The following is a 13,902-nucleotide window of genomic DNA, read 5'->3' as shown; positions in this document are numbered from 1 at the left end:
GAAAGCAAATGTGTGACAGCCTCAGCTACACCAGAGGTCGTCCCAACAGTGATGTCCATACTTCCGGAAGGTTCTAGGGGTTTCTGGGAACTGCATGCTGGTGGAAGTCTCTCCCTGTGTGCCGATTCTGAGTATGGGTTCCTGCTGAGGAGGCCCACCCCGCCAGCCTTGCCCCTCGTGCAGACTGGATGGGAACTGTACGGTGGGAATCTCATTTCAAACAGCAGCATGGTGACCGAGGGCCGCCTGCCCTGGTTACAGGGCAGTGAGGTCACCACCCACCGTTTCAGAAGCACTCTGCAACCGGAGGTATGGGGCAACCTCTGAAAACTTCCCAAGCTGGCTTTTTTCTGTGGCCTCTGCTCAAACACTTAAAAAAAATTTTTTTTTCCTTCAGCATGCAGGACCTTAGGTCGACTAGGGATTGAACCCATGCCTCCTGCGTGGACTGCAGGGAACTCCCTCAAACACTTAGGATTTAACTGGAGATGTTTGACCTGGTCTTCCACGCCTGCCCGAGGCCAGTCTGCATTTGTGACATCACGCGTGGACCTTCATGCAAGCAAAACAACAGGTAAGTGGAAAAAAAAAAAGGATTCTTATGTTTTGTATTAAAATATTTTATATTAATCATTCAAACTTAATTTTTATACAATGAATGCATACATCACCGGGGTGTCTATCTGAGAGGGGAGTCAGGGAAGCGTCGGGTGGGTGTGCCCAGGTGTGAGCAGTGGGTGAGGGTAAGGAGACAGGTGCTTCCTCTGCTCGCCCCGTGCTTTGCCTGCCGATTCCAGGAAGGAGGCAGGCGTGTCACAGCAAACAGGTGGATCCTCGACCTCTCCTCGGGCCTCCCTCTGCTGGGGTGAACCGTATCTCCTCTTCCTGGGTGAGGCATCCAGCTCCCGGGGCTCTCTGACCAGCAAGCCCTTGATGTAACAGTGGCTGTGACTTGGGGACCGCCAAGAGCGAGTGTATGTGTATACGTAGGGATTTCCATGCCCTCTCCTGCCTCATGCCTGAACCGCGGCCGTCCTGCCTCCGGGCACTCGCGTGCGGGGCCGCGCCTAGGCGGCAGGCATGTCAGCCTTGCTGAGCGCGATGGCTAGCTCCAGATCTTCCTGCTCCTGCCGCCGCAGCCGTGCCAGCCTCTCCTGTTCCGCCTTCTCGCTCTCCCGCTTGGCCCATGCCAGCTGCTGTTCCTCATTGCCAAACTGCAAAGGAAAAACGAAGGGTGGGTTACACGGTCCCTGAAATGGTGCCTGCCTGCCAGCCAACTGGTTGGGGCAGAGAGGATGTGGAGGTCTGCCATGGGGGGGATTGAGGGGATGTGGGGAAACGCCAGGCTGGGATGCATTGCGGGGAGGTGCCTGGTGTGCGGGGGTGAAAACCAGGACAAGCCAGAAGCCCCCTCTTGGTTGGGGATACAGAGGGGACGCGCGTGCCCCAGTCCTGACCCCCAGCCTGGAAGGCGGTCACATGCACTGAGACACTCGGGGCTGAGTCTGACCTTAACCGCCACCTCCACCTCGGAGAGAAACCAGACGCCCCATCCCTGCTGGGAGCTGAAGCAGGCGGAGACCAGGCATCAGATTAGGGACATTGAGAGACTTCTGGGGACCCACCCACCGGCCTGGAGGAGGCTTCACGGTGGGTGGAGGGGTAAGACGGAGAAGCTCTGCCGGGCCTCCTGTCAGGGGACGGCACAGGCGTCTAGAAGCAGCTGGGGAGCGGAGTCAGCTGAATCCCAAGGAGATGGGACACCGAACCCGCGAGCCTGGGCCTCCATGACAGGCCATGATGCCTGGGCGAGAGGTGCTGGGGCTGGAGACTTCATGCTCAAATAGATCTCTGAGTCTCCAACGTGGACAGGGGCCTTGAGGCCAAACGAGACGACAGGGTCCAGAGATGCAGCAGCTCTGTCTCAGCCGCGGTCCCAGGGGCTCTGGGAGATGCCAAGAGCCACTCTATACTTGGACGTTCACAGGAGCCCTCAGCAATCACGCTGTCATTTGGTCCAGGAGCTTTTCATTCTTGGTGGTGGTGGTGGAGGGGGGGTGGGGGTCCTTTTCCAAAAGGTGTAACTTTTTAAAAAATTTTTTTAAAACAAGGGAAGAAATCGTTTTGATCCCGAGTTGGTGGTTTAGTCGCTAAGTCGTGTCTGACTCTTGTGACCCCATGGACTGTAGCCCGCCAGGCTCAGAAAGTCCATGGAATTCTCCAGGCAAGAATACTGGAGTGGGCTGCCATTTCCTTCTCCCGAGATAGGTGATTTCAAACCATTCAACTGATGGACTTCCAGCTCTACGTAAAGGAAAGCAAAGCTAGTTGTCACATGCTCTTCCCCTGGTGGGACTCCCCGGCCCCCGAGGCCCCCCAGCCACTGTGCCCTGTCTCTAGGTGTGGTGCCTCCAGCACCGCTGACCCCCAGCAGAGCTGCAGCCCACTGGGGTCCCTAGCCTGCCTGGGTCGGCATCTCTCCTCTGTGTGGAGAAGTCAGCTGAACCCCAAGGATCTGGGACAGCGAACCCACGTGCCCCAGAAAGGAGCTAAGATTTTCCCAAGGACACTCCTGGGACAAGCAAGTGGGGCAATCGGACTGGCGGTGTGTCCATGTTTCATGACCTGACCGCCAGTCTGGGGGTGATGGGGCCAGACAGTGGGGGCTGGGCAGGGGAGGGCTGGCTTGAGGGAGCCTGGTTTGGAGCCAGGTGTGGCCCCGAGGAGGGGGAGGAGATGGCACAGCCCAGAAGGCCTCCCTCCACCTGTCTGGGGAGTCAGGCAGGGGCAGGCGAGGGTTAACACAAAGAGGAGCCGCCCTCCCAGCACAAAGGTCGAGTCCTGGTTTCTTAGAGAAATGGCCCAGAAAAACACTCAGGGATCAAATGGGTCTCCAGCTTGGACTCCTGAAAGCCAGTCCCCGCCCCTCATATTTCCACCACTGGCCACAGATAACTGCCCTCCCCTCCCCCACCTCGCACTCTTTGGGGAATTTTCCAACACCTCTTCAGGAGAAAAACAAGGAAAGAACAACAAATGTCGATGGGAACAACTCCACGGTGCCGCTGACAGCGGTGGGAGGCGACAGGCAGCTGGGTGGACAGGGGACCTCGCCCTCGCCAGCCCGGAGGAGCAGGCGGGGGGCGGGGGCCGACGAGAAACAGGCCCGCACCTTGGTGGGGGCTGCTCAGCCCGGGAACCTCCCGCTCCAGGAGTCTGCGAGTTCAAAGCAAACGTGCTGACGGGAACGTTCTAGATGCCTTCAGGGAGGACTCGGCGGAGGCGAGCTTAGGCTCCAGGGTGGAGACTCACAGCGGGCACGCGGTCGGAGGCAGGCTGAAGGCAGGGGCTTCTCTGTGGCTTCCTCTGTGTCTTGAATCAGCGGAGCAGCCCCTCCCCGGCCCTGGCGGCGGGCCCACGCCCAGGCCATGCCCAGGCCACGCTCCGGTCCTCAGGTGCGTCACGCGACAGCCCGGATCTGGAACACCAACGTGTGCAGGGGCTGCTCGGCGAATGGCCAGCTCCAGTTTCTACTTCACTCATGACGGCGAGGGACACACCGGGGCCCGACAGACTCTGGGTGGTTTGATTTTGGCAGCCTCTCCGTGGAAATCTGAGGTTCGGAGCCCTCCGCATGTGAACACCCTTCCTCCACGGGGATGGACGTGTGCGTCCCGCCTGCTGTCACCACGCGTGGGGACACTTCTCGCCGCTTCCCGTTAGCTTGCTTATCCTGCTGTTGAAAATGCATCCAACTCATCTGACAAGGCAAAGCGCAACTTATCCCATCCGATATTTGCTCTTAATGCGCACTTCCGAAAGAAAGCGCTGTTTGGCCCACCTAGAAATACGACTTCCTAATAAAACACATTTGCCTGAGACAGAAAAGGCTCGTTTTAAAAGAAACACCTGAGAGGTCTCCTGTGAGCCGCTACAAGCACAAGAAGCCCATTGATGGAAACTCAGGGTCAGTAAATCAGAGGGTTCCAGAGTGGCAGTGCTGGGGCGCCAAGGGGCCGGGGAGCGGGAATGGGTACACGCGTGACCCTGGCTTCCCTGACAGCCACAGCGGACCCAGCTGCTTCTGCATGGGTTAACAACGCGTCCTGACCGCATGCTTAGAACGTCTGATCTGAGAGTCATGCTGCCAGGCTGCTGAGCAGTCAGAGACCACTCGGTGTCTCCCCAGGGAAGCTGAAACACACACACTCGCGGAACCAACTTTGGCCTTCTTTCAGTTGGCACCTATCTCTCAGGTCCAGTGAACAAAGAAACCATCGGGCAATCAACCAAATCCCTGAACACCACAAACATGACAGACACTCCGAGCCCCCAGAGGTGGGACAGTTCTGTATGACTGAGGGGATAACACAAAGCAGCTAGATTCCTGCCTTCCCCCACTTCCCGGGCCATCACAAGGGGCTGAACCTCCCAGTCAGCTGATTTCCCCAGGGAAGACTGGGGCGCCCGAAGCGGGAAAGGTGATTTTAGACGTAAGACAGCGGGGCTGCAGACTGAGTGCAGGTCTGTCGGTCGTGTCCGACTCTTTGCAACCCCGTGGACTGTAGCCCGCCAGGCTCCTGTGTCCATGGGATTCTCCAGGCAAGAACACTAGAGTGGGTTGCCATGCCCTCCTCCAGGGGATCTTCCCAACCCAGGGATGAAACCCAGGTCTCCTGTATTGCAGGCGGTTTCTATACCTCCTGAAAACCGGCAGAACCCAATTCCTTGCCTGGAACTGAGTGTGTCTCAACCCCATGGGTGTTTTAAAATAGGAAGTTAATAACTGTGCTGAAATGACCAGAAATGATGAACTAAATAACCTGAAATCTTGGGGGGGTTAACAAAAAAAAAAAAAAAAAGTGTTCCAAAAACCAGCCATTGGGTGGCAGGAGGGGCACTGTAAGAAATAAAACTGCATTTCAGAGAGAGAACAGTCATTTCTTCAAACTGCTGTTCAAATCCACTTACCCTTCCCCCCTAACCTAAACACAGTACCTGAGTCACACGTGAATAGCTCAATTTTTTTCCATCAGTGTTTCTTTTTTTTTTTTTAACCAAAAAATAAAGGCAGTGCTATTCAAGAAACTAGATAAAGCGGGTTTTGTTTCTGGCTTTTATTTAACAATGTCACCGTTTGTATATATCCAGTGTGCGCTGGCCGTCAACAAAACCGGGCCAACTGCAGTTGTCAAATATTTACAGGTTGCCAAGAGCCAGGAACGTGTCAGCATCTTGGGCGATTTCAGTAAGCCACAGCCTAGCTGTGCATGAGCTGGATCTGACATGAATCAGGCATGCACTGGGCACTGGAACGGCGGTGCTCGCATTCAGACAGACATTCTAGGAGCTGAAGCATCTATAAACAATACATCTCACACCTAACGAGGAAACAGGGTACTCTGTGTCAAACCGAGTGAAGAAAGCCTTTTCAAAAAAAATATTAGGTGCGCAACAGACAGGGAAACCGTTTCTGGGAAGACAACATCTGAAGCTCTCTGAGAACAAGATCTTTGAGTACTCGTGAGGGTGCAGAAAGCACACAACATGAAAGCCTTTTACAGCCTGGAATCTTTTTTTTCAAACCGAGACACAGAGCCAGGCTTTCAAAATCCCCGAGTTGGCTTCTGAAAAGGCATTTCACTCTGCTAAACGGCTTTCTGAGTTTTTTGGGTTTTTTCTCCCTGCACAAGGAAGGGGCTTCAGAGCGGCTGTTCTAGGTTGCATTTTGGTTTTCTCCATAGCTGATAAAAAGTTTTTTTTTTTTAAACAAATCAAACTGCTTTCCCTTGGTGCGATCTGCCTGATCCTTGCTGCCTTAAACTGGGACTGTGAGAACTCTCGCAGAGACTTTTTTAAGACAGCGGCACCCAGATTAACTTTAGCGATCTTGTTTTGGTACTTCAGAAGTGTTTGACGTGGTGGCTCCCCCTCCCCCCCCAAAAAAAAAAACTGAACGAACACAAAAGCCTCTGGGCGACAGAACTACTACAGAGGCTGCCGTGAAAGATAAAGAAACAGGCATTCTGGGCCATCCTGCCGGAAGGAAAATGCATCCTCATCACAGAGTATCCAAACCAGTGCTCTTTTTCTTTTATTGAGAAACCGTTTTTTTCTTACAGCAAGAAGCAGTACAGAATAAATAACACGGGTGATGATATGAGGTTCCAGGAAACTTGGGTCAGGAGGAGGTTTGCCATTTCAGAAAGACAAATAATAATAATAATAAAATGATAACCCCAAGGAAGCTGCAAGCGGAGCAGGGGAGAGGAGGGGATGGCACGGAAGGCGGAGAACTCAACTTACAGAGGTGAAGTCTGCAAAGCCCAAAGAGGAGGCTTTAGAAGGTTTAGCTGAAGAGGAGGGAGCAAATGGATCTTTTCCACTAAACGGGTCCCCAAACCCCTTTTTATTTTGGAACGGGTCACTGCTGTCGGCCCCAAGTGGCTGGAATGGATCAGGGGGTTCGGTAAAGTCTGCAGAACCAAGCTGGTTTACGGGTGTACTTTTACCTGGAAAATTTAGAAGAAAAAAAAAAAAGGAGAAAAAAAAAGAAGAAGAAATACAAGTTACTGACCAGGGACAGAGCAAGAGTCCTGACTGAGGAGCTGGGTGCCAGATCCCTGGGAAACTCTATCCTTCACTTGGAAAGAGCTGGAATGTGGCTCGTGGGACGGACTCCGGGGGTAATCAGCATGGGTCTCTGCTTTCCTCTTCCTTTATCCCGGAGGCTTAATGGTTTTATGGGCGGTCTTAGAAAACCAATTCAGATGACCCTTCTCCCCTCCCCACCCACCACAGCTAAAATTTACATCATCTTTTGAAAGCTCACATGCAGGCGTGTTTCAAAGTGATTCATTATGGCAGGGCAACACATTCACGATCACACTGAGTTTTTACAAAGTCATGGTCGAGCAGAAAAAGATCACTGTAAGAGCCCAATAATTTAAGAAAAGGGGGGGTGGGGATTACTTGCAACTGAACAGGAAGGATGGGGAATTAGTTTCACAACATGATGCGGAGTTAGCCATGTTAGTGGTGAGGGTCTGTATGCTGCTCACCAGACAAACCCACTCGGCCATCCTGGGTTTACATTCGTCCTGGGTTGAAATTCATTTCCGGCTCCTGCGTCTGTCCCTTTGGCCCCAAGGGGGCAGGCCTTGGGCTTTTGTGGGCTCTTGCCAAGAGGGTGGCTCTGGGAGACCCAGGTCCCAGCAAGGCAGATCTCCACGAGGACACGGGAGACAGGTGTTTAGAACTGGTGGGAAATGAGGCTGCAAGGCTACGCTTTGGGGGTGTGGCCCAAGGACAAGGGGCTTCTCCCAGCGAGTCCTGCCGACAAGTCAGAACCATCCACAAGCAACCAGACCCCTCTCCGGGCCTGCTTGGTAAGGGGGGCCCACGGGATGAGCCTCCAGGATCTGCTGGGTTTGGAGGCCAGGTTCCTGCCTGACGCCATTCATTTGCCCAACAGCTGCCTGGGGTAACTAAGGTACCCAGGGGGTGAGATGGTCAATTCGGCAGCTCTGTGTCCAAGCCCAGGCTAGGGCATACTTAACATGATTCTCATCTGTTAACTGCGTTGCCCGTGTTTCGCTCTTACAATTTTAAAACTAATGTGCGAGAAGAAGCCAAAAGCCAAGGGCCACATTCCATATAGAACCCTGGACATCGGCTGCATGTCCAGAGGCAGGCTCTGGCTCTGAGTCATGCCTGACCTGTCTGCAGTGCCTGAGCCCAGGGCACCTGCCTTCCCACCCTGCTGGCCTCTACCACGCCACCTGCCTGCACGTCCATCTCCACGCCCAGCTCCAAAACCATGCTCTCTGACGCTGCTTGCTAAGGCCACATTTCTGAGGGTCCCCAGGGGTCCCTAAGGACTTCTGCCTCTGTCCCCTTGAGTTCTGAGACCCAGACCAGGCCCAGCGCCTCAGGCCCAGCTGGCCTGCTTCTGTCTGGAAAGTGGGCATGAAGATCAGGGGTCAGAGCCCATGACTGATGCCCTACCGCGGGCGCAAGTGGGGCTCAGCACACGTGGGGCCTGTGACCACCTGACCTCAGGCGCCTCTGGATACACAAGTCTTTTTACTTGTCTCTTGACACAGCAGCTAGGCGGCCCTAAGGTACAAAGGCCGCCCTGACTCCATCAGTTTCATTCCGAACCTCGAGTTACCGGAGACGTGGTTCTGCCCCCAGGGGAGCCCACAGAGAAGAGATGGGGTGGAGCCCACCAGAAGCAGCGGTGAAAATCCCCAAGCCCCCTCCCACCTGAGCTGGGACTTCTGGGTGGGCGGGTGATGCCAGCAGTGTGGCTGGGACACAGAGGCCCCAAGCTGCCCCTGCCCCCGCCCCTGAGAGCTGCCGCTGGTTTCTGTCTGCATGTTTAAGGGAACGCTGAGAGTCTGGACTTCCCGAGGCTCGCACAGGGCTCTTGAGACACAGGCCGCTCTGCACCCAGCTCTCTGTCACCTCCCAAGGCTGGATCAGAGGGCTATGCCCTTGCCCGTGGCCTCATGGGGGCCCCGTGCTGACCTCTAGCCTTCCCGGGTTCTTACTGTCACAAACAGCACAGCCTCGCCCACGTGTGTCTATTTATAGATGTTCCCCAGCGGCTCAGACGGTACAGAAACTGCCTACGAGGCAGGGGACCCGGGTTCAATCCCTGGATTGGGAAGATCCCCTGGAGAAGGAAATGGCAACCCACTCCAGTACTCTTGCCTGGAGAATCCCATGGACAGAGGAGCCTGGAGGGCTACAGTCTATGGGGCTGCAAAGAGTTGGACATGACTGAGCGACTCACACTTTCACACACTTTCTAGAGGTGGGGCTGTGGGTCAGGAGGCGTGCCCACTGCAGCCTTACCTTCCTAGTACCTGCCCCAGGCTCCAACAGGAGACACTCTGATCTAGAAGGGCGGGGAGGGGGAAGGCTGCAGGCTTGAGGAGGTTGTAGGAGGTTCCCGGTGGCCCCAAGTCAGGTCAAAATCAACCATGAGGCTCAGTGGGCCAGGCGAACTTCTCTCTCCCCAAACCCCTGGGTGGGCCCCACCTGCTGGGGCAGGGACACTTTCCCGGAAGGGCGGGGCCAAGTCCACTGCGCAGGACAGTGGGAATTAGGGCCCCTCTTCCCCAGGGCAACTGGCTTCTTCAAGTGCAGTCCTGGGGGCTGTGCCCACACCCCACCTTCCATACAGGCTGAGTTCTCTACTTCTGGCCCCTCTTCTTCTATCTGTGACAGAGCCACAGACTTGGGGCTGCTCCCCCTCCAGCACCAAACGCTCCTCCCTGACCTGTCCTCCTAGCTGCTGGCTTTGCTCTCCCTCCCAGACCTCAGCCCTGTGGGCTTCAGACGATGGGGAGACCCGGTCTGGGCGCTGCCCTGAAGAGCCACCTCCCCCAAGCCCACCTTCCACGGCGGCCTACTCCCTGGTCCAGGGAATGAGCTGACGGGTGAGCAAGGCCCCCCGGGCAGGCACCGCAGGCAAAGGAGAACCCCCTTTGGAGGCGAGCAGGCAGCACGGGCGGGAGGGGTCAGGCAAGCCCTGCCCCGCAGCTCATCAACTCTAGGCTGTACGACCGACCGGGCGCCGTGAACCAACGGGAAGCCAGGCAGATCACGGGGGCGCCCTGGGCAAGGAGGAGGGTGGGCATGAGCCCCGGGAGCTTGGGTCCCCACAGCGGCACCACCGCCCGCAGCAAGTGGTCCGTGCCTCTCCTGGGTCCCTGGGAACCCCCCCTGTGACAGCCACTGGGCAGCTCACTCTTTCAGCTTCCAGCCCCGTGGGCCCCTGCACTCAGCCAGGCGGCCTTTTAACTCAGAGTTGCACCGAGCCTGCTGAGCTCTCCCCAGCTGTCTGGGAGCACCCACCCCAGTCCTGGCCAGCCTTCCCCGGCTGCTGCGCGGGCCGGAGCGCCCCTCCCCTGTGGGTGCCGCACACTCAAGAGGCCGGCCTCCCCGCTTCTGGCGCAGACACCGCTGCAGCCCTTGTCCTGCTCCGTCATCAGCTCACTCGTCGTGTATTTTCTCTCTTGCCCGAGAGAACACGAGCTCCAGAAAGCAGAGCACTCGGCTGCCCACAGCTGTGTCCCCGCTCCCCAGACCGCTCTGCTTAACAGAGCTTTCTAACGTGCAAGCTCCACTGTGGCAAATTAAGAAAGCCCACACAAAACCCTTCCCCACCTCGTCCCCTGACACCCCTCCAGGGGCCCGAGCATACCTCGCTCCCCCAGGACCCCAGCCCAGGGCTTCTCTCCAGACAGTCCCTCTGCCTTAAGTGCCTGGGCCCACTGTCTCCCCAGGCCTGTGCTCAGCCCTCCTGGCCCAGCCCTCGGAAAGAGTGGGCTGTGGACCCCTGGAAGATGGGGAGGAGCATGGCAACCACCCCCCTTAGCCTCAGCTTCCTTATCTGTGAAATGGGGTTGGGACGGGATGAACTGGTCCCCCACCCCCAATTCGTTATGCTCAGGTCCTCTCCCCCGGTACCTCAGGATGTGGCTGTCTCGGGACACGGGATCTTTGCAGAGGTAATTAAGTTAGGATGAGGTCCTCTGAGTGGGCCCAAATCCAGGACGACTGGTGATCTCGGGAGAAAAGAGGAGAGCAGGACACTCGCATGCACAGAGGGGAGGCCGCGGGAAGGCACGGGGGTGGACGCCGTCTACAGGCCAACCAGAGCAGCCTCAGAAGCCAACCGGACCCCACCTTGATCCCAGACTCCTGGCCTCCACAGCCGAAAGTCCGCCTCGGCTGCCTCAGCTGCCCAGTCTACAGTATGTGGTATGGCGGCCCTAGGATACTCGGGCGGGATAGCAGGGTGCCTGCTCTCCGCCGCCTCCAGAGCTGGCGTCGGCCTGTGAGGGGCTGTCTGCTTGTGTACATCGTGTTTTACCAGTCTGCCAATGCCAGGCTGGCGTGGCTCCAATACCCAGAGGGCAGGACAGCTTGGCACACCCCCATGAGCTCCCTAAGGAGACTGAGAACCCTGCCTGCAGAGCTGCTCAGATGCCGCCCGTGCAGGGTGGTGGGTGGGCGTGTGCAGCCCCCTGGCAGGGGTGGCCTCCCCTTGAACTGCCGAGTTCCCTGCACTGGCCCCCACCTGTCGGGTTTCCTCAAACCCTCCATGCGACCTCCCCCTGCCACGGTGCAGCAGTGCCACAGCCCAGGCGTGCCCCCCGAGAGAAGAGCCCCCCTGCAGTGTACACCCAGATGCAGACCCTGCCTTGCTTTCCAAACCCCAAGACGTGGCGTCACCAAAGGCTGATTGTGAACAGACAGGATCCTGAGTGAACCCTGTGCAGGGGGCCCCTGGGACACCGGCAGCCTTCCCTGGGCCCTGAGGGACGGGGCCTCACCTGCAACCAACCCAATGCATGCGCCTCTGCCGGGGCGCCCGGGGGGAGGGCACACTCACCTCGGCGGGCATAGTCCCTGCAGCCTGGCCACCGTGGTTTCCCTCCCACAGGTACCTCCATCTGGCAGACCTCCCCGTGCCGTCCAGCACGGCAAACGTCCGAGCACGCATAACGGGGTCGGCTGACCCCAGCCAGGCCCTGAGAGTGACCCCAACAGTGCAGATGTTCAAATACACCATCACCCACTTCTGCGCCTTGTTTTTTCTTTCAGTTAAAAAGAGCTTCCTCCCCTGGTCTGGGGTATTTTTTTTTTTTTAATCACTTTGGGGGCAGAGGTTGGGGGTGGGGGGCAGTCAAGAATCCAGCCGGCAAGAATGTCAAGCTGAGGTTTCTAACAGGCACGCAGATGATCGATCGATCGGTGAGATCTTGAAAGGAGGCACTCACACCCAAGAACGGCCCGGGGCCTGGTTTTGCTCGGCTGCTGAAACCGTTGTTATTTAGAAATCGTGACTGTGTTAATACGAAACCGGGGCACATCAACTGCTCCTGTTTTGGAGTGGTGGTGGCAGGGGAAACGGTTTTTTCTCGGTTATCTGTTTTTGTGCTCGGGCATAGAGGCTGAGTTATCGGACCTCACACGTGCAAAACTGGTGGCCTCCTGGCTTTGGCCTGACACGACGCTCACGAGCAGAGACGCCTTTTTCAAAAGACGCCCTTGCCCTGACTGCCCTTAGTCCACAGCGCTTCCCACTCTGCGCCCCCATTTATTTTTAGCAGCTGCACTTTTCATACATTCTGGGGCTGGTTCCTGCTTTTATGTAACCACTTCTGCTAAGTCCTGAATTGTTTTTTTCTGAAGTGGTGCTCATATTAAACGTGACAGGGTAACTCAATCTGCCTCCTGGGCAGACCTGCCGTTTTACGCCTTTCTGTGGCTCCAGGCACCGAGAGTAAAGGAAAGAGGCTTGTCTGGGGCGTGTTTCAGAGAAGAGAGCACAAATCTTTTTTTTTTTTCTGCCTTAAATTTTGGTATAAAACTAATAACCAGGATGACACCTGGCCTGTCATTCCTAGACATCTGCCCAGGGCAGGGAGGCCTGAGTGGACGGGAGGATGTGACTGCAATCAGATAAAGACCCTCCCCCAGCTCAGGGCTGGAAGCTGCTGCCGAGCCCCCCAGTGACTCCCTGGTACTCGGAGGAGGCTTCATTAACAGGGTGGGGGAACCAAGGTTGAAGACAGGACAGAACAGGGCTGATTTGAAACCGCAGCAGTTTCAGCAGCTACCCTAGTGGTGCACCGAAACCGCACACAGGACGGCCTTGAGCAAAAACAATATGAACCTGATGGTTTACCACGGTGTGTGCTGTTAAAAAAAACCCGCTGGCCGGCCCCACCCTGGGAGCAGTGTCTTTAATTCTCCTGCTTCTGAACTTTCCGACACCAAGAGGGCCCCCAGCACCCAGGATCGGGGACTGGCAGGCCGGCGGGGGCAGGAGGGCATGAAGCCCTGCGCCAACCTCTCCCTCCTGGCTTCTCCGGGAAGGTCTCCGCCTGGAGAGTCGGCAGGGAGGGGAGAAAATGATGGAATACAAACCCCCTCCATGACTCAAACGTGAACACTGAAGGAAGGCAGGCTCTCCTGCTTGCCAATTTTTACCTTGAAGGAGAGTTTAACAGGTTTGGGTGACTTGCGGGAGGGTCTCAATAAATCAGATGAATAGAACATAATCAAAACTAGACGTAAGCCAGAGTGTGTGTTTTCATCCCGACCAGACAGTGGCTGGGTTCTATTTATAAGACTCAGGGCTGCAGTTGGAAAGTGCAGCTCCGTAGATGAGAGACAAACACAAAAACAACCAAACACAAAAATAAAAAACAAAGGTCTGTGGTCAGGACAGCTGCCCCACCTGAGCTGTTACTCTCCACAACACAGGACGTTCCCAAGCTGCCATTTGTGGCAACACGGGACACACACGACCGTCACTCGTCCCACACAACACGGGACACACACGACCGTCACTCGTCCCACACAACACGGGACACACACGACCGTCACTCGTCCCACACAACACGGGACACACACGACCGTCACTCGTCCCACACAACACGGGACACACGACTGTCACTCGTCCCACACAACACGGGACACACACGACCGTCACTCGTCCCACACAACACGGGACACACACGACCGTCACTCGTCCCACACAGCACAGGACACACACACAACCGTCACTCGTCCCACACAACACAGCACACCCACACAACCACCAGACTTCTGAAAGTGGTTCTAAAGGAGAGCTATGGCTGCGGAGGTGCCCTCCTTGTCACCTCGGCTGCTCCCTTCCTGCCCCCTGAACCCGGCAAAGAAGCTGAACTGGGGGAAGAGAGAAAAAGCAGGCTGTCCAGAGCTTCACCCATCATCACTCAGAAACTTTTTATTTGCTAAGATCGCTTTTCACTGACGCACAAGAGAAACACTCGGCCCCCTCTGGTGGGACGAGGTGACCTAACTTCTTGGGCCGTGAGCCGCAGGGCCACGCGA

General features: G+C 56.3%; 1 protein-coding gene across 8 annotated transcripts in view; it reads right to left on the bottom strand.

Annotated features, from left to right (window-relative positions):
- Nucleotides 1–666: 666 nt before the first annotated feature.
- Nucleotides 667–13,902, bottom strand: part of EPS15L1 (epidermal growth factor receptor pathway substrate 15 like 1) — a 94,238-nt gene continuing 81,002 nt past the window's right edge. For 6 of the 8 annotated variants that reach the window (XM_052642633.1, XM_052642634.1, XM_052642636.1 and 3 more), the window contains 2 exons: nucleotides 6,307–6,512; nucleotides 667–1,214 (listed from right to left, as the gene is read on the bottom strand). In XM_052642633.1, the coding sequence (XP_052498593.1) occupies nucleotides 1,068–1,214; nucleotides 6,307–6,512 (353 nt within the window). In that variant the 3' untranslated portion in view covers nucleotides 667–1,067. Of the gene's footprint in view, nucleotides 1,215–6,306; nucleotides 6,513–10,517; nucleotides 10,581–13,902 lie in introns of those variants that run through there. The other 2 variants (XM_052642640.1, XM_052642639.1) reach the window with 2 other exon arrangements.

The sequence above is a fragment of the Budorcas taxicolor genome, chromosome 7 (assembly GCF_023091745.1).
Source record: "Budorcas taxicolor isolate Tak-1 chromosome 7, Takin1.1, whole genome shotgun sequence".
Classification (NCBI taxonomy): Eukaryota; Metazoa; Chordata; class Mammalia; order Artiodactyla; family Bovidae; genus Budorcas; species Budorcas taxicolor.
This window is presented reverse-complemented; position numbering and strand designations above follow the sequence as displayed.